Here is a 17,801-nt window from a genome sequence, read left to right as displayed (position 1 = left end):
AATCATGATTTGTTCTTGTTAATTTGTTGCATGAGCGAGTTTGCCTTCGGGCTTAGAATTTAAATTAGTAATCGAGCTTGTAGTGCCATGATGGTATTGCCTTCGCGTTGATGTGACTTTTCTCTTCTATTGTTATATCATTGCATATCATCTCATTTTCATATCATTGGCATCATCCTAATGCATACATTTCATTCATGCATTTTAGTGACCGAGACGCCGGAGGACGTACCCGTTGAGCCCGCCGAGTTCGTTGAGACCGAGCCGGGAGCCGAGTGTGTGGTCGAGCAAGAAGAGAACCAAGGCAAGCAGCTAAGCATGATTCCTTGACCTATTTAACTTGCTTAAATTTAGTTATTTCACTTGGGTATCTATGCTTATGATAAATACTTATCTATTGCATCGTGGTCCTATTTTCATGCAATGTCCTCCCTTGATTTATATATCCATGTCCTTGGCACACGTAGCTAGTTGCAACTTAATTAACTAAATGCTTAGTTGTGCTTAGAGTTGGTAGATATCTTGTAGGGAAAGTTGGAATAGGATCACTTGTTTCACCACCCTCGTTTACCTTGATCTTTTTATCCGGTGTCGGGTTGTTGGTTGGATCGGTCTAGTTGGAAGTGGGTTTTTGGGGTTTGAGCGGAAGGTAGGGCCTAGAGAAAGGAGTCTCGGAGGCTTAGTCCGCTTAAACCGATTAAGGACCGTCCGTGGATGACCTTGGAAATTGAGCACTTATCGTACTACCACATATCCATTCATGGGGTGGATAAACCAATTACCCTCTAGTTTTAATCGTTGATGCACGGTCCTAGATGCGTGGCCGTGGGGCTTTGTAGAGAGCCTTAGGGGTGTCCCCGGTGGACCTAGGTAACTCTCCGCGCAAGTTAGGCGTGATGTTCAACGGTTAGAACTCGTCGGGAAAGGTTGACGCGAGTACCCCCTCACCCCACGTGATCGGTTGGGTGAGTCGCATGGTCCTTGTGTCGTGTGGGTAAAGTTGTACACCCTTGCAAGGTTAATGAATCAATTCGAATTGCCGCGCTCTCGGTTATGAGCAAGCTCAAGTTTCGACGAATTCTTCGTAGTGTATCGATCGCGGTCGCATGTGGTTTATGATGCTTATGTCACCTCTTATGGTTGGTCAATGTTTAATTAAAATTTTGTGGTGGGTTGGGCAAGATAATAAAAATGCTAGGATGCTAGAATAGGTTTGGTTAGAAAGTTCATGCTTATGCTAGCAACTTAACCCTAAAGCTTTCTTGTGAGCCCTCATTTGCATACTCCTTGTTTATTTAATCGCGTAAGTCTTGCGAGTACCTTCGTACTCATGTTGCTATATTTCTTAACTAAGTTGCAGGTGAGCCGGAAGTGGTGTTTGGCCATTTCTACCCCGCCGAACCCGGCGCGGGCGAGGAATAGGTCAATATGGTCAATGGCGTCCTTGAGCAAGACGCCATTAATATTATTACTTATCGTTATCTTTCCGCTGCGTATCGTATTTGGGATATCATGTTGAACATTAAACTTTATGATTTTATATCTTCTATGTTATTTGTGAGCCCGAGGCTTGTATCCCTCTTTCGCACCTTAATAGGCTTGGAACCTTTCTTTATGTTAAATTTGTAATGATTAATGGCTTAACTTTGTATTAAAATTTGCTCTTGGTGGATCTATGGCAATGTATAAGCTTGTGACGGTATGTGCATATGCGTGATTCTGGGCATATGTTGGAGCGCATACCGGGACTACCGGGTTTAATGTCATTTTCGGTGAAAGGCTAAGTTGGTCCTTAGTAGTTTAGATGTGGGTTAACCCGTAGCGCGCCATTGGTGCGAGTGCGTGTTAGCGCTCATCTTTACGATAAGGACCGACGGTTTCGCTTAAAATGATATTAAATTAGGCGGTTCTCACACTATTTCTTTATATATATATAATATAAAAGAGCAAAGTCCAGATTACAACCTTGGACTCGTCAATTTGCCTAGCAACCGAATTCTCATACGGTTTATTTGGCATCAGGAAAAGATTGGAGATGGCCATCCAGCATTCTTCCTCTTCAGTTTTAAGGGGACAGTGGGACACGCACGCCTCTACTAACCTAGCTAGTATCATCCGCATACCCTAGGGAGCTGTCTGCACGCCAGATCAATCTCTTCCTCTGTCATTTCTATCGTGTCGTCGCTGTTGTAGTGATCATCATCCGACTTAGTCTTCCTGCGATGCTTGGTTACAGGAGAGCTGCTCTGGCCCTTCGTCCCCTTCTTGTCGTCACTGAACATGCGAGCAAACTCTGCCTGATAAATCTTCTTACATTTGATTGCTAGTTGTGAGAGCTTTTCTTTAGGCACAGATGCATCTATTCTGCTTCCATCCAGTTTCAACAGTTCGTTGACAACATGGGGGACGAAGCTCCACTGCTCCGCCACTCCTTTGATATCCTGAAAATTAAACAGGTTTATCATGGTCAGCTGATAGTAAGAGCCACAATGTCAGTAAGAAAACAAATTAACATGGAGAAGATATTTGCTCTACTGGGTTTTGATTATTCACTCAAGTTATTGAGGATCTCAATGGAAGTATAATCACAGTGACAATTAACCCAGAACAAGATGGGAATCTAGGCAGTCTTTCAGTCTTTCAAGATACATACTTAAGACCAGTGCCTAAGCCTATGTGTACTCCATTGTAAATCATTCATACAATGCACAATGTTTGATGATCAGTATGTAGACAATTAATGCAAATACAGCACTTTATGGATGTAAAAAGAGATATTGCATTGCTTACATTGCCTTGCTCGAGGGATTCTATGGCATCTTGCAGACAAGTAATAACCCCTTCAGCAGCTATTGCCTTCAGTTCACTTTGCTCTGGCTATCAGGAAAGAAGCAAGAGAAAGACAAGTCAGTCAGCAAGACAAGTTTTAGATTTATATATTAAAAGGAACCTCAGGCAAGCAGACAAAGAAATACAACATAAATAGATGCATTTTTTTCCCACTAGGCACACCCACCTTCTCTTCTTGGCTCTCCAACCATGACACAGTCTGCGTCAAATCATCTACTGCCCATTGTTTTATTTTTGAGGGAGAAAAGTGTTTGTTTCCAGAGTCTGAATATCCTGCCTGCAGAAAATGGGTAAAAAAAAAGAAACTACTGTCAGTTTTTTATCAAAAGAGTAAAAGATCAAAGCTATTTATCAAAAGAGTAAAAGATGCTGATATGTTTGCAGGCACTCGTGCTGCCTTCGTTATGTTTCATCTTTCATGTAGAAAAATTCTCTGATTTAGGGCATTTCACAAGGAAACAAGTAACATGGAACAAAATCAGTGAGCTTCGGCAAGAAAAAGGATTTAACTGGATTTTCTGTCCTAACAAACACTCAACTACTTGTTAGTTTAAAAGATACTGCTCCATAACTGTTCATGTTCTCATTGATATTTGGTGGATTCAATGCTTAACAAAACAGAGGATCACAAGGTTGTACACCATCCTGAATGAGCACCAGAAATTCTGTTTCATACTTGGTTCTAACCTAGATATGCACATCCCTGATTGTGCCCCTTTCTTACAATAGAAAAAAAAGGCACAATTAATGTTTCAAACATACTGATGTAAAAAAAAGGCACAATTAATGTTTCAAACATACTGATGTTCCTTGGAAAATGTAATACTTTACAGTTTACACTGACATTAAATAGCTAGAGGCTGCTGAAGTCATCAGATAATTGAAGTATTCGGGTTGCCTGGAAGTATGTTACCAATATGCTGATATCATATTCAAGTAGCCAGCTAGTATTTACTGGGTAAAAAAATCAGAAATGTTATTTCATGAATGAACAAACCTCTGTGGTTGCAGAGGTGGATGACTTGACGTGAGACCGTTGAACTTGCTTTCTATGCTCTTTGTGCATCTCCTTCTGATCTAAATCAGCAGGACCAAAACAAAATTACAAAATAAGTATGTTCTATTTGATCAATTCCATTTGAAGTTACACAAGGAAAAATGATAAGCACTCAAATCTGCAAGGCTGATTCATCTTTAACAAATCAGTTATTCCATTTAATCTTCTTTGAGGATGCCAAAACTAAAAATTCTCACCACACTTTAGTGAACTGTTAACTTAAGAAAAAGCCAAGACAGCATATTTTGTCAATTTAAAAGGTGTACATATACATCTGGTATGTATGCCTATGACTAAATGAGCACTCCTAAATTACTGAAGTTGTGAGACAAATGTGAAGTTGAAGCTAGATATCGCTGATTTTACAAAGGAAATGTTACCATCCTTTGAAATGCAGAAGAAATATGAAGGATGGCTAACTTAATATTCAGAATACTTATTGAGCAAATGGGCAACCCATTAGGAACATAATCCATAAGGTACGCTGATCACATATGAGAGTAAGCTTAATTTGTTGGACATCATATTATTAACACAACAGGTATACACCTAGTAAGGTTCACTAAGAACTAGTCGATGGAAATACACAAGTACACAATGAACAGCTCTTTGGACCACCTAAATACCTAATAGGTGGCAAATTATTGACATGCTGGCATGATCATGAACTCCATAGAAATATGCAACTGTCGAACATTTTGAGGTTAATCTGGATACCGATAGCATTTATATCAGACAAAAGTTCTGGGCATGAAGGACGGAACCCAAAATGCACACGTGTCTGCGTAAACACTGAAGTCAGAATAGGATCCTTGTAGGTTAAACCTATTTCTGATGAAAACATCTATCACCTTGATCAGATTCAACTGGCTCCTTATTTTTTCGCCATGGCCTTCCAGCATGCATAAGGTAAGGTTCAATGTCCACAAGTTTTCTTTGCTTGTGAGATTCAGAGATCCAATCCTGAGAGAAGGCAAGAGGACCAGAGACATTTATTTTGTAGTTCTGAAAGTTTGTGGGAAAAGAATGGTTGCTTGAAGGAGCTGGACCAAAAGTTCACTAGAACAACAATAACTGACAACGAACCTTTGAGATAATGGTTCCATTATCCGCCTGAACTTGTCGAAATTTGGGGGTGTTAGCAAATGCACAAACAAGAAGGGTGCAATCTGATGTCCAATCGGGTCGATACTCCGCCCCCATATCCAATGCTTGTGACCGCAGCGTGCCCCTCTCCGGATTCACAAACCCTGACAGCACAAAGACGACCCCATCCTGCCCAGAAATACAGAATCACCACAGGTATACGTGCACAGAGAACAGTATACATCTGAATGTAGAGTGGTCAATCGATAGGTACCAAAAGTTTGGAGAAATCAGGCCCTTTCTGAGCCTTCTGGGAGGTGCCTGCATGTTTCTTCTTGCCTGAATCGTCCTCTCCATCTTTAGAAGAACCCATCCAAGAAGGGAGGCTTCTTTTGGACATTGGAAAAATGAACACTCCTCGGTTTCAATTTAAAGCCCTATTGGTGTCAACCGAGACCGACCGATCTTGTGCGCGCTGAACAACAAGAAAGCAGGTGGATGGATCACAGGGGCGGACCCAGTATAGGACATGGGTTACACATGTACACTCAATAAGTTTTGCAAAAAAATCGAAGTTAGTAGGTAAAATCCATGGTCAAATCTGAATACAAATAGCACACGTTGGGGGGTTTGGGTGTTCGATTTCGCACAGCAGGAAAGGAAGGGAAGGAAAGGTCTTACATACCTTGTCGGCCGGCGAAGCGTCCGACGAAGAACTGGCAAGGGCGACGCCACTCCCCTGTCGTCGCCGCTTGGGAAGAAGGCGGCCGAGCGAGCGAGCGAGAGAGGGAGGACACAGCGGAGCCGGGGAGGGTAGGACTTCCGTGCGCGCGTCGGGAGGCCCATGAGAAGCCCAAAAAAAAGCGGGAGAAAGGTATTTCTTTTTTTTTCCTGCTCCTTACTTTTGCTTAATACTCCCTCTATATTAAAAAAATTGTAACTTTCGCATATTAGACCCTGTTTAGATCACCTCCAAATTCCAACTTTTTACGCTCTCTGTTCATCACATCAATTTTGGGACACATGCATGGAGCAGTAAATGTATATAAAAAATAACTAATTGCACAGTTTAATTGTACATCACGAGACGAATCTTTTGAGCCTAATTAGTCCATGATTAGATAAAATTTGTCAAATACAAACGAAAGTGCTACCATTCTTTCTCTTTAATACAATAATATGTATATCTTTTATATGTTTGGAAAAAATATAGATCAGTCTAAAAATTCAAGAAAAGTTTAAGGAACCTAGGTGTATTATAATAGATTATTTATGATATTAAGAGTTTTTAAAATTTAGAAAATTTAATGTTAGAATGATATAATCATGATAAATCTAAAAGATAAATATTTTCACATCCAACAATATAATGTTGCGTCCGCTACTGATGGATCAAATTAGCAAACCATCAATGCAACAAGGAATTCACGCGCTAAGTGACACAGAAGGGGATAGAGAGCATTTGAACTCCACTGCCCACGGAAGTTGAAGCATCTGTCTGAACAAATAATGGCTATTAACAAAATGCATTCAAGAAATTAGGGTCCTTAGAAGCTAAAGGAATAGCTGACCCCAAGGCCGGATGAATTTCCACACCACGCCACCTAGTACAACGGATAAGGATGGAAAAGACTGCAACGACTAGCAAGGTGGCAGTCGTACTTCCATGGAATAAGGCTGAAGGCGGATTCAACGGCATGAAACCATGCGCTGAACCGCCGGCGACGACAAACACGGTACACAAAGACATATTTTTTTGAGGTTTACACGAAAACAGGTTGGCAGTATGCACAACCGCACAATATTTATATAAACATCAGTAAATAATATTGTCTCGATTAACAAAAACTAAAAGTCAAAAATCTTTGGAAGAACAACTTTTTTATTCGAATTTTGAAAAAAATGAAATTAGGATGAACTGATTTTAGTGGATGACATCTACTTTTAAAAAATTTATATTAGGTCACATATTGAAGTGCAGATACTTGAGATTGAAGTGTAGAATGGAACAAAAATATACAAAACAAATACAAAAGCTACAAACTAAACCGTTAGGTTTCTTGTTGTAAAACCTACGTAATTTATATGTTCAATTAAATGGGTGCTTGTGTTTTCGTCTAATTTCTCTTCATTAGTAAGGCTACAAAGCCGTATAATAAACTCTTCCTCGATGGTATTATGAGAGGTAGAATTCTTTTGTATATATACATGAGTTACTATGTTTCATAACAAATAATATAAATATGATTACAATTGATTAAATATTAGAATGTTTTATTGTAGACTAAGTATGTGACGTTATAGAAAGATACAATTCTTTTCAAATAATAATGTAATATGTTATTGTAACATATGTATGATGTTATAGAACGCTACAATCCCTTTTAAACGACAATTTGTGTCTCTTAGGGTGTATAAAACTCCAAGATTGACAACAATTTCCACTTAGGGGACACAATAATTTCCAGGTGCTATTTTGAATCAAACTAATTAAATTACACACAAAACCTTCCTCATCTCTCAGTACCCTTTCTGTTTTCTCCACCCCTCGCTCCGGCCTCCGCAGCTCGCGATCGGATTCGCTCCCTCCTCGCCGCGCCCCACCAAACCCGTCGGCGCTGGGGATCTCTAGGGTTTAGCCCAGTCGCCCGGCTCGACCCCGCGCCGTCCTCGCCGTCGCCACCATGGTACGCGGATCTGACCCCGCCCGCTCCCAAATCTCCAATCCATTCGCCGGTTTTCCTCCAGCCCAGTTCGCGACGTACGCGCAGAGATCTGACCAATGTTGTTTTCTGCCTGTGTTTGCTGCAGCCGCTCAGGTTGGAGATCAAGGTGCGCCTGCCCGACCTCACTGGATCTCGCTCTCCACGTCGTCGGTGTATTGTTCGTGTGTCGCTTTGAATTTGCGCTGATTTCGGTTTCGTTTTGTTTTCTGGTGGTGATCAGCGGAAGTTCGCGCAACGGTCAGAGAGGGTCAAGTCGGTGGATCTTCACCCCACGGAGCCATGGTAAGTTTCGATTCCGATTCGGGGCCGTTCACTGATGTTCAGCCATTTCTGCTGTTCGTGCTTACTGTTTTGATTGACTTCTGCTTATTGCTAATTGTGTGGTTTTGCATTGTGCAGGATTCTGTCGAGCCTCTACTCGGGGAGTGTCTGCATCTGGGATTATCAGGCACAGGTAAATGGCTCGAGCTGGTTTTCACAAACGCTATGTGCATGGCAGCATGAGTTCATACTGATGCTAGCAAATAGGACATGAACTAAGCATAAAGCTGGGACTTACCCTCTCAATGCTGGAGCTTTATTTCAGACGTTTTTGCTGATCTATGTTTTTTCTTATTCTTTGGCTCTGTAGAATTTTGCATGTCTCATGTTCAGTTACGAGCTTTAAGAATTTGATGATAACCTAAGTTGCTTGTTCATTGCTCTCATTACATATTATTCAAGTTGCGCAACTTGGAAACTATCTATGTGGTTATAGCAACACACTAGATTGTTCCTAGCACCGTTCTGGGACATTATTACATTTGTACACTGTAAATACTCGTTCCTGGGGTTCTGATTTAGTTCAACTTCATCTGCTGCTGATTGGCCTGTCATGTTGCATTTTTTCTTGTTTTAGTCCGTCTAGATTTCTGCGACCTAATCGCATTATGATTTGTTGACCTAATGACCTTTTACATCGTTCTATAATATGACCTGTTTCTGTTTCATATCTGTTACCAATCATAACCATTGTAATTGTGGGAATGTGGATCTGAAGCAATATATATCTGAGTCTGCATTGTCAAACTATTTTGCACAGCATGTATAACTGCAGTTCTGCAAGGCCAATATGCTTAGTACAAAGTGATAGATTTTCCTTTAGGCACAATACAAAATTAAAACGATTTTATAAAAATGAAGTATTATCTAGTCTGGGAAATTAGGATCCAACTAGATGAGTTTTGTATTTATTGTGAATGGATATGATTTACCGCTACAATTTTGGCGGTCATGCTTATATAATAACAAATATTTATGTAGTGTACTGTCACAAAAATAAAGCTGTCGCCTCAGAATTTTATTTCTTAATATGTTTTATGCATATCTTTGCAGGCTATGGTGAAATCATTTGAAGTTTCAGAACTTCCAGGTATGCAGAGCTCTTATGTTCACATGAATGAGAGCTTATATGGTGTCTGGACATGATGCTAGTGTATTTTTGAACTTATTTCAGTGCGGTCGGCAAAATTTGTATCAAGAAAACAATGGGTTGTAGCTGGTGCAGATGACATGTTCATTCGTGTCTACAACTACAATACCATGGACAAAGTTAAAGTTTTTGAGGCCCATACTGATTACATCAGATGTGTTGCTGTCCATCCAACTCTACCATATGTACTGTCATCATCTGATGACATGTTGATAAAGCTGTGGGACTGGGATAAAGGATGGATGTGCACTCAAATCTTTGAGGGACATTCACACTATGTGATGCAGGTTACTTTCAATCCAAAGGATACCAATACCTTCGCAAGTGCATCTCTTGACCGCACTACAAAGGTATGTAGATCTGATATGCAGCATGATGCTAGTTGTGAATGACTCATGATGTGATCTGATTCATTCATACATTTATGTATGAAATGGCAGATATGGAGTTTGGGTTCTCCAGATCCAAACTTTACACTTGATGGACATCAAAAGGGTGTTAATTGTGTTGACTACTTCACTGGTGGTGACAGGCCCTATTTGATTACTGGTTCTGATGACTCCACTGCAAAGGTATGTTTTTTTTTGTACCCCATTGTATATTTTGAATGTTTTGTAGTTCTACGCAATCCTAAGACACTGCATTTTATGGCAAACTAGGTCTGGGATTACCAAACAAAGAGCTGTGTTCAGACACTTGAAGGGCATACACATAACATCTCTGCTGTCTGTTTCCATCCTGAGCTTCCTATAATCATCACTGGATCGGAAGATGGCACAGTTCGTATATGGCATTCAACAACTTATAGGTTGCTTTATCTCTATGGTTGCTTATTTGAGCTTGAGATGTGTTAGTTATTCCTAGTTACAATACTTGGGGCCATTTATCACTTCTCTATCCTAGAACTGTTTCTTGGCTTTCTCATAAACCTGAATGCTAGGCAACAATATTATTTCTCCTTGTTAAAACGGCGCCTATAGTTTTCAATATAAGGGCCTATGAGCATGACACTGGTGTTTGATTAGTTGTTTGTACTCTCCTAGTTCAAACCCATGTTAACTTTACTATAATCCCGTGGTGTGCAAACTTGAACCCACGAGCTTATATTCCATTCTCTTCAAAGAAAATATGCTTTATTCCTACCTCCTATGAAAGCATTTTTTTCTGTTTTGTTTTATTTCTTATATAGCATCTGATTGAACATCTCTCACGAAACTTTGTCTGTACGGATTTTTTTTTGATATATGTGCATGAAGATGTGTATCAGAGGAAGTTTAGCATGTGATAAGAGTATAGGAAATATGCCTTCTGCAATAAGTATTTAATAAAACGATCTTGATGAAAGTGCATTTGTTACACATCATTTTAAATAATCTTAGAAAGTTGAGTTACTAATGTTGTATCTGAAATCATGGAGGGTGTGAAACAAAAGGATAACAGTCAGTTTAACTAAAACTAAGTACTATTTGTTTGCTTATTAAAATCACAGATGTTGTCTGTTTGTTAAATTGTTTATGCCTCTGTGATAATCTGGTAAACATGTTATACTGAGCTGAGCACTACTTGTGTTACTCTTAGAATTTTGTCAACTGTGAGATCTTCTTATTCATATTTCATTAATTGTGTTGTAGACTCGAGAACACACTAAACTATGGCCTTGAGAGAGTTTGGGCTGTTGGATACATGAAGGGATCAAGAAGGTAAGTGTAAGATCATTTGCATTCTACTTTTTTTCCCCAATAGTGCCGTCAGTTATATGGAGTAATGGACATTAGCTATAATAGTGTTCGGTACTTCGATTAGAAGTGTCATACACAGTGAGTTTCTTAATGGTGGATATGTAATAGTTGTACGTTGCTTCTTATAAATGAACTTGAAAATTGAAATCCTCTTATAAATTACTTTATCTTTGGTTTTGAGAGAGTAAAATTATAGTTGGCTGAGACCTTCACAGGAAACATGATATGATTGATGGTATTACCATACCTTCTCCACACTTCATCAAAACCCAATATGTTGATAGATGGCAGTTTCTATAATATGTGCCTTCTATCCTGTTCACTTTTATTTTTCTTGTAATGTTGATGCTGTAAAGTCATTCACATTCTTCATTATTTGGATAGCTAGGAGGTCCTATTTGTATGCATTTTGTTTCTTTTTTTGCCCTCTTTTGTGCTACTATGTATTTTCTGATTTTGAAAAGTATATGTTTGGCTATTGTCTAGGATGGTGATTGGTTATGATGAGGGAACTATTATGATAAAAATGGGCCGTGAAGTACCTGTAGCAAGTATGGACACCAGTGGGAAAATCATTTGGGCGAAACATAATGAAATACAAACTGTAAATATTAAGACTGTTGGTGCAGGCTTTGAGGTAAGTTGGTCCCTTTCATTATAATAGAAGATAACTGAAAAGGCACTTGCTGACGGGTTATTATGTTTTGCAAATCAGGTCACAGATGGAGAAAGATTACCCCTTGCTGTAAAGGAGTTAGGAAGCTGTGATCTATACCCACAGGTACTTTTGGATGCTACTATGCTCTTTGCGTTTAAAATTTGTTACTACTATAGATTTATAGTGTGGTTAGTGGTTACATGGTTGAACTTGTTTTCCTTTTTATTTGGCAGCGGTCATTTCTCTTTAATCTAATTTTGAGTAATCTTTTGGTTTGGTCAGAGTTTGAAGCATAACCCTAATGGCCGATTCGTCGTTGTATGTGGAGATGGCGAATACATAATTTATACTGCATTGGCTTGGAGGAATAGATCGTTTGGATCTGCATTGGAATTTGTTTGGTCATCAGAAGGAGAATATGCAATCAGGGAAAGTACATCAAGAATTAAAATTTTCAATAAATCATTTCAGGTACATGGTCTACTTGATTTCTATTATGAATTGCTTTCTCAGATTCAAGTGTCTCATTCTTCCATAATTACCTCAGCCCTACCGCTGGTTTTGGCATCTGCAAATATGCATCCTGCACCTATGCAGCTAACTGCTCTATTATTCTTTCCTTTCATTAATTAACTAAGATTTCTTTATAACTCTGGGGTTAATTTAGTATTTTCTTTCCTTTCATTAATCAACTAAGGTTTCTTTATAACTCTGGAGTTAATTTAGTATAAAATTCTACACGTGCTCTTTGATTTGTGTGGCTTAGTCTTTTTACCCATGGTCTTTTAAACTAAGGCTTGCATTTTATTGGAGATCTATTATTTATGCTCCTTGTATTGCACCTTGTCCACCAACATTTATTAGCCATACAACTGCCCTAGACATTGTAGAAGTGAGGGTAATTGGTTATGTTGCTATGTGATCGAGCTGCCTTGTGATTTGTCAAAAATAAATCTGTCTTTTTTGTCATTTTCATTGTGTCCTTTGACTTAGATTATCTGATTTTCAGGAGAAGAAAAGTATCCGGCCTACATTTTCAGCGGAGCGTATTTTTGGTGGGGTATTGTTGGCAATGTGTTCTAGTGATTTCATTTGCTTTTATGACTGGGTTGATTGCAGACTAATACGCCGAATTGATGTCACTGTTAAGGTGGGTCAATTATTATTTTATTTGGTGGAAATTTTGAATGTATGTGTTTACCGTTAACCTTTCTATACTATGCACATGTAGAACCTTTACTGGGCTGATAGTGGTGACCTAGTTGCAATAGCAAGTGATACGTCATTCTACATCCTCAAGTACAATGTAAGATATTGTATCCTTAAAAGACTATTATTTTGCTTGTTATTTCTTCTCCAGTTCTCCATCTTGCGTTGAATGGGGATTATGACACAATAATTACTGATCTGTGCTCTGCAGAGAGATGTTGTTGCTTCTTATCTAGAAGGTGGAAAACCTGTGGACGAGGAAGGTGTTGAAGATGCTTTTGAGCTGCTTCATGAGGTCAATGAGCGAGTGCGTACTGGGATTTGGGTTGGAGACTGCTTCATATATAACAATTCATCTTGGCGCCTAAATTATTGTGTTGGTGGTGAGGTAAAGATAGTGTATTCTTCCTCAAAATCATTTTCTTCTGTTATTTTTCTCTGTATGGGCACATTATGTGCCATAACTACATCTGTTTGGATAGTTATAAGCTTTATATTTACAGGTCACCACAATGTATCACTTGGATCGCCCTATGTATTTGTTGGGATATCTTGCGAACCAAAGTCGAGTTTATCTAATTGACAAGGAGTTTAAGTACGTTTGCTTGAAAAAATTACTTCCTTTCTTCTGTAGCATCTATTGTTGATTTCTGTGACTAACTATATGCTTGTTGCAGCGTCATTGGGTACACATTACTTCTCAGTTTGATTGAGTACAAGACCCTTGTGATGCGTGGGGATTTGGAACGTGCAAATGAAATTTTACCATCCATACCAAAGGCACAATATAATAGGTTTGTGGTTATCAGTTTGTTCCATGATTAATTAATTTGTTTCTATTCTTTGTTTTCCTAATTTACCTTTGCTTTAGAGTTTAGAACATTTTTCTATTTTGTGGAGGAAAAAGGTCATATATATGCTAATATAACTAAAGCAAGCAATGATTCTTTGGTCCGTCAATCGGAGTTGTAATCGGAATCACCAAACGTTTCAGTCCTAATCGGAGTATGTCTCATGCTTGCGAGGGGGTGGCCGAAGCCTTGTACGATAATGTATATGTTGTTCTTCGGCCGTAGCAACACACGTGCATATTTGCTACTATTACTAAAGCAACCAACGATTCCTTGGTCCGTCAATCGGAGTCCTAATCGGAATTCGGGTGATCGTATGCTGAATTAAGGGTCCGAAACCATTTCAAATTAGCGCTTGGGTGAGTAAAATGGAAAAAGATTGAAGTCCTGGACCGACACGTACTATGTTATTATAAAATTCATATGGTGTATAATATATATTTTTATATGCTAATCAATATATTTATATGACTTCCCGTAGCAACGCACGGGCATATTCGCTAGTATATGCTAAAGTGATGTATGTATTATCACATAACTGATAATTGCCCTGGTGTATTTCACATCTAAATAGACTCCTTAAGGGGTATGAACATACAGTCAAGTTGTAAAAACTACACATTGACTTTTATGGTGTATCATAATTAGCTGACTAATGAAAGTGTCATATTACCAAATAAATAAACTTACTTTTCTTCATCTTTCTTGTGTTTTTTGTCCAATTTTATTGTCTAACCTCTTTTCTGATTCTGGTTTCCCTCTCATGTGGCAGTGTCGCTCATTTCTTGGAGTCTAGAGGTATGTTGGAAGAGGCTCTTGAGATAGCCACTGATGCTGACTATAAATTTGATCTAGCTGTGCAGCTTGGAAAATTAGATGTTGCAAAGGTACTGAACATATTATCACTTATGTTCTTCTTGTAATGTTGTAGAGTATATTTTGAGGTTTCCTATATGCTTTGTTGCTGTAAATTACAATCTGAGTAACATATACTGTAAACATTCGTGGTTATTACTGTACAGGCTATCGCCATAGAAGCACAACGTGAATCTAAATGGAAGCAGTTGGGCGAACTCGCCATGTCTACAGGCAAGGTAAGCTCTTAAACATTATGAGATAATGTTGGTATTGCAACATGTAAATAACCGTGCTAGGGAATAAATTTTCTGGATAGAGTACCACTTATGTAGTCTGAGGTGTGATCTAATGGTTTTGGATTGGGATTTTTTATCTTTTCAAAACTTAGACACACGATTTTCTTGCCAAATCTCTCCAGGTAAGTTGGGAATAGGTAATGGTCAATATTGCAACTAGGGATGCAAGTGACCCAATGGGAAGTTCTAGGTCACAGCCTTAGTTCATTTGCATCCCCTTTCTTTTCCCTTGAAATCTGGGATAATTCTATTGACTGTTTTTGGTCAACCCATTGACCCATAGAAATGAAAACTTGCATACCTAATTGCAACATTGGACGTCAATTGAGAAATAATAACCCATATCAATTAAGAAATAATAACCCATATCAACATATTCCATCTGTATCAGCTCATACATGCTTACTGGTGTGGTTTTGCCACAACTTCTGCATTGCAGCTAGAGATGGCGGAAGAATGCCTTCATCAGGCGAAGGATTTAAGTGGCTTATTATTATTATACTCATCCCTCGGAGATGCTGAAGGAATCGAAAAGCTTGCTTCTTTATCAAAAGGACATGGGAAAAACAATGTTGCTTTCCTCTGCCTTTTTATGCTTGGTAAATTGGAAGATTGCATACAGTTGCTCATAGACAGGTACATCATGTTGGCTGTGACTAAATCCTTGTGGCGCGCTTCCTTTCACAGAGCTAAACGCTATCTTGTGTATTCTGCAGCAATCGTATACCTGAAGCTGCATTAATGGCGCGTTCATATCTTCCTAGCAAAGTCTCAGAGATAGTAGCAATTTGGAGAAATGACCTCAGTAAAGTAATTTTCTTAATCTTCTGCTCTTAATCTCTATTCTGAAAAGTGTGGTGACATGATAAAATTCTATGCTACTATCTTATTCTGTTTATCCGTTCCTTGTATGCAGGTTAATCCAAAAGCTGCAGAGTCTCTTGCAGATCCTTCTGAATATCCAAATTTATTTGATGATTGGCAGGTTGCACTAACTGTAGAAAAAAGTGTTGCTTCTCAGAGGTAAAAGTTATCACACAAACTGTTCTAGCGTATTGCTTTTCATAGGTCAAAAAAGAAATATACATACATATATATATATCATAGAATCATAGAAGTTGCCAATATTTGTTACAGAGAGTAATGTCACAAATATATTATAACATCTGTGCTGAACTCCTCATATTTTTCGATTAAGTAAATCTTTTGCAATAATAAGGCTTTATGTGCAGGGGCCACTATCCTCCTGCTGATGAGTACTTGAACCATGCCGAGAAGTCGGATTCTACTCTTGTGGAGGCTTTCAAAAGGATGCAGGTCATTGAGGATGAGGAACCTTTAGACCCAGCTGAGGAAAATGGAGAGCCTGATCAAGAGGTATAGCATGTGCATTTTGCTTCTTATTATCAGTTCTCAACTATGTGCTATGGTGTTAAAAATACTTATGTGCTATATATGCTGATCCATTTTCACATTAACAAGGATGAGGAACCTTTAGACCCAGCTGAGGAAAATGGAGAGCCTGATCAAGAGGTATAGCATGTGCATTTTGCTTCTTATTATCAGTTCTCAACTATGTGCTATGGTGTTAAAAATACTTATGTGCTATATATGCTGATCCATTTTCACATTAGCAAGCTTTCCTCAGGTCTTGATGCTATACCGTTATCTTATTATTTCTCCTTCCTGATGATTGTTATACCATTTTTGTTAACTTTTTGCAAATAATGAATATCATGATCCTCAGGCGTTGGAAGAGAATGAAATGGAGAACATGGATGAAGCTGTCCCAGTTGGTGCCGATGAACATGAAGAGGAAGAGGCAGTTCTTGAAAATGGAAATGAGGGTGAGGAACAGTTGAGTACGAACAATGGAGGAGTTGCGTCAGCCTGAAAGAATAGTTTTGCAAATGTGAAATCTCCCAGGTTTTGTCTATGATGATTCACTGCCTTTGCCTCTGAGTTCTAGAACAGCTAAACCAATTGTAGTCCAAATTTCAGATACACACCATTGGCATTTGATTAGGGGATTAAAATACAGCCATAGATTAACATCTTGTAAATTCACTTCTTTTCTTTGACCTTTTTAATGCTTGTGCTGCTTTATTGCAAAAAGCCTGATTAGTTTTGCAGAATAGTGTCATGGGGTTGATAAGGAGCTTTATAGTATGAGGGTGCCTACAAGCAAATTCCTGAAAACATGATACACTTTTAGATAATTTTTTATTAGTTCCAGAATGTTTTTTTTGCCATGAGTAATTAGTTCTTGTTTTTCTTGTTGCAGTGCTAGCTCAACATGAATAGGGCAGAGGGATGCACAGCTCATTGGTTGCACATGTTCTTTCTGATGGTGCCAGATGCTGAGATGCATCCAAAGTGTTATTCTGAAGCACTGGAATTGGTGGTGCTGGTGCCATCAGAGCCACCTTTTGCTTGTCAAATCCTTCAAATGAACACCAAATTTGACAAATGGAAGCATACTAGAACTGATGTCAGTCTGGCCATCCTGGGAATGCTTCTCTTGGCAACAGCATAGGCAATTCTTTCTTGCAACATTTACACACCCAATTTTCACGCCCAGAAATCAACGTATGGGGTGGGGAACCAGTTGTAATGAATAGCGGTTTGAATAACTGTTATAGAGATATATGTAGCATATGCCAGGTTACCATGGCCATGCCTTCTTCTAGGAGATCACAGTTTTTGTCAGCCCCACTCAGTGTAATTTGATGCTATTCGATAAGGTTACATGTAGTATATGATTGTGGGCTGAAAGCTTGCCCATGTATGATCCGATTGGAGGTTTAGCTTCAGATTCTGTTTTTCTTCTTTACCAGTGCAGATTCTTGCAATGTTTCGAAGGTGATAATGGTGAGTGCTATTAGTAATGATGATGTTTTATAAGCGAGATCAGAAGTGCAAATTGGAATGCACTTTGTATTACCTTACCATCTATTGTTCTACATATTGACAACATTCTCTGGAGCACTACTGTCTCAC

The 17,801-nt window shown here is 38.8% G+C and overlaps 2 protein-coding genes across 6 annotated transcripts; one reads left to right on the top strand and one right to left on the bottom strand.

The window, feature by feature from the left end:
* Nucleotides 1–1,989: 1,989 nt before the first annotated feature.
* On the bottom strand, nucleotides 1,990–5,825 carry LOC112888473 (DNA-repair protein XRCC1). 2 transcript variants are annotated; one of them, XM_025954695.1, is made up of 8 exons: nucleotides 5,679–5,825; nucleotides 5,268–5,468; nucleotides 4,994–5,182; nucleotides 4,759–4,870; nucleotides 3,848–3,927; nucleotides 3,017–3,127; nucleotides 2,791–2,877; nucleotides 1,990–2,441 (listed from the first exon to the last, which is right to left on the bottom strand). In XM_025954695.1, exons 2-8 carry the CDS (start codon nucleotides 5,391–5,393, stop codon nucleotides 2,112–2,114), a joined length of 1,035 nt encoding a protein of 344 aa, XP_025810480.1. In that variant the 5' UTR covers nucleotides 5,394–5,468; nucleotides 5,679–5,825; the 3' UTR covers nucleotides 1,990–2,111. The 2 variants fall into 2 exon arrangements, with proteins under 2 accessions (XP_025810480.1, XP_025810481.1); XM_025954696.1 differs by having other exon boundaries at nucleotides 5,268–5,540; nucleotides 5,679–5,817.
* A 1,679-nt stretch (nucleotides 5,826–7,504) lies between these two features.
* On the top strand, nucleotides 7,505–17,709 carry LOC112889202 (coatomer subunit beta'-1). Of its 4 annotated transcripts, none has more exons than XM_025955709.1 (26): nucleotides 7,506–7,680; nucleotides 7,805–7,825; nucleotides 7,940–8,001; nucleotides 8,119–8,173; nucleotides 9,094–9,130; nucleotides 9,215–9,540; nucleotides 9,631–9,762; nucleotides 9,850–9,998; nucleotides 10,822–10,890; nucleotides 11,416–11,566; nucleotides 11,645–11,710; nucleotides 11,870–12,058; nucleotides 12,597–12,737; nucleotides 12,819–12,893; nucleotides 13,008–13,184; nucleotides 13,300–13,391; nucleotides 13,474–13,590; nucleotides 14,420–14,534; nucleotides 14,670–14,741; nucleotides 15,241–15,437; nucleotides 15,518–15,611; nucleotides 15,718–15,824; nucleotides 16,034–16,178; nucleotides 16,284–16,334; nucleotides 16,549–16,648; nucleotides 17,086–17,709. In XM_025955709.1, exons 1-26 carry the CDS (start codon nucleotides 7,678–7,680, stop codon nucleotides 17,103–17,105), a joined length of 2,763 nt encoding a protein of 920 aa, XP_025811494.1. In that variant the 5' UTR covers nucleotides 7,506–7,677; the 3' UTR covers nucleotides 17,106–17,709. The 4 variants fall into 4 exon arrangements, with proteins under 4 accessions (XP_025811496.1, XP_025811494.1, XP_025811495.1 ...); XM_025955708.1 differs by having other exon boundaries at nucleotides 7,507–7,680; nucleotides 16,549–16,727; XM_025955711.1 differs by lacking the exon at nucleotides 16,284–16,334 and having other exon boundaries at nucleotides 7,505–7,680.
* The last annotated feature ends 92 nt before the right edge of the window (nucleotides 17,710–17,801 follow it).

The sequence above is a fragment of the Panicum hallii genome, chromosome 4, assembly GCF_002211085.1.
Source record: "Panicum hallii strain FIL2 chromosome 4, PHallii_v3.1, whole genome shotgun sequence".
NCBI classification, from domain to species: Eukaryota; Viridiplantae; Streptophyta; class Magnoliopsida; order Poales; family Poaceae; genus Panicum; species Panicum hallii.
Note: the sequence above shows the minus strand (reverse complement) of the source record. Positions and strands in the feature narration are given on the sequence as shown.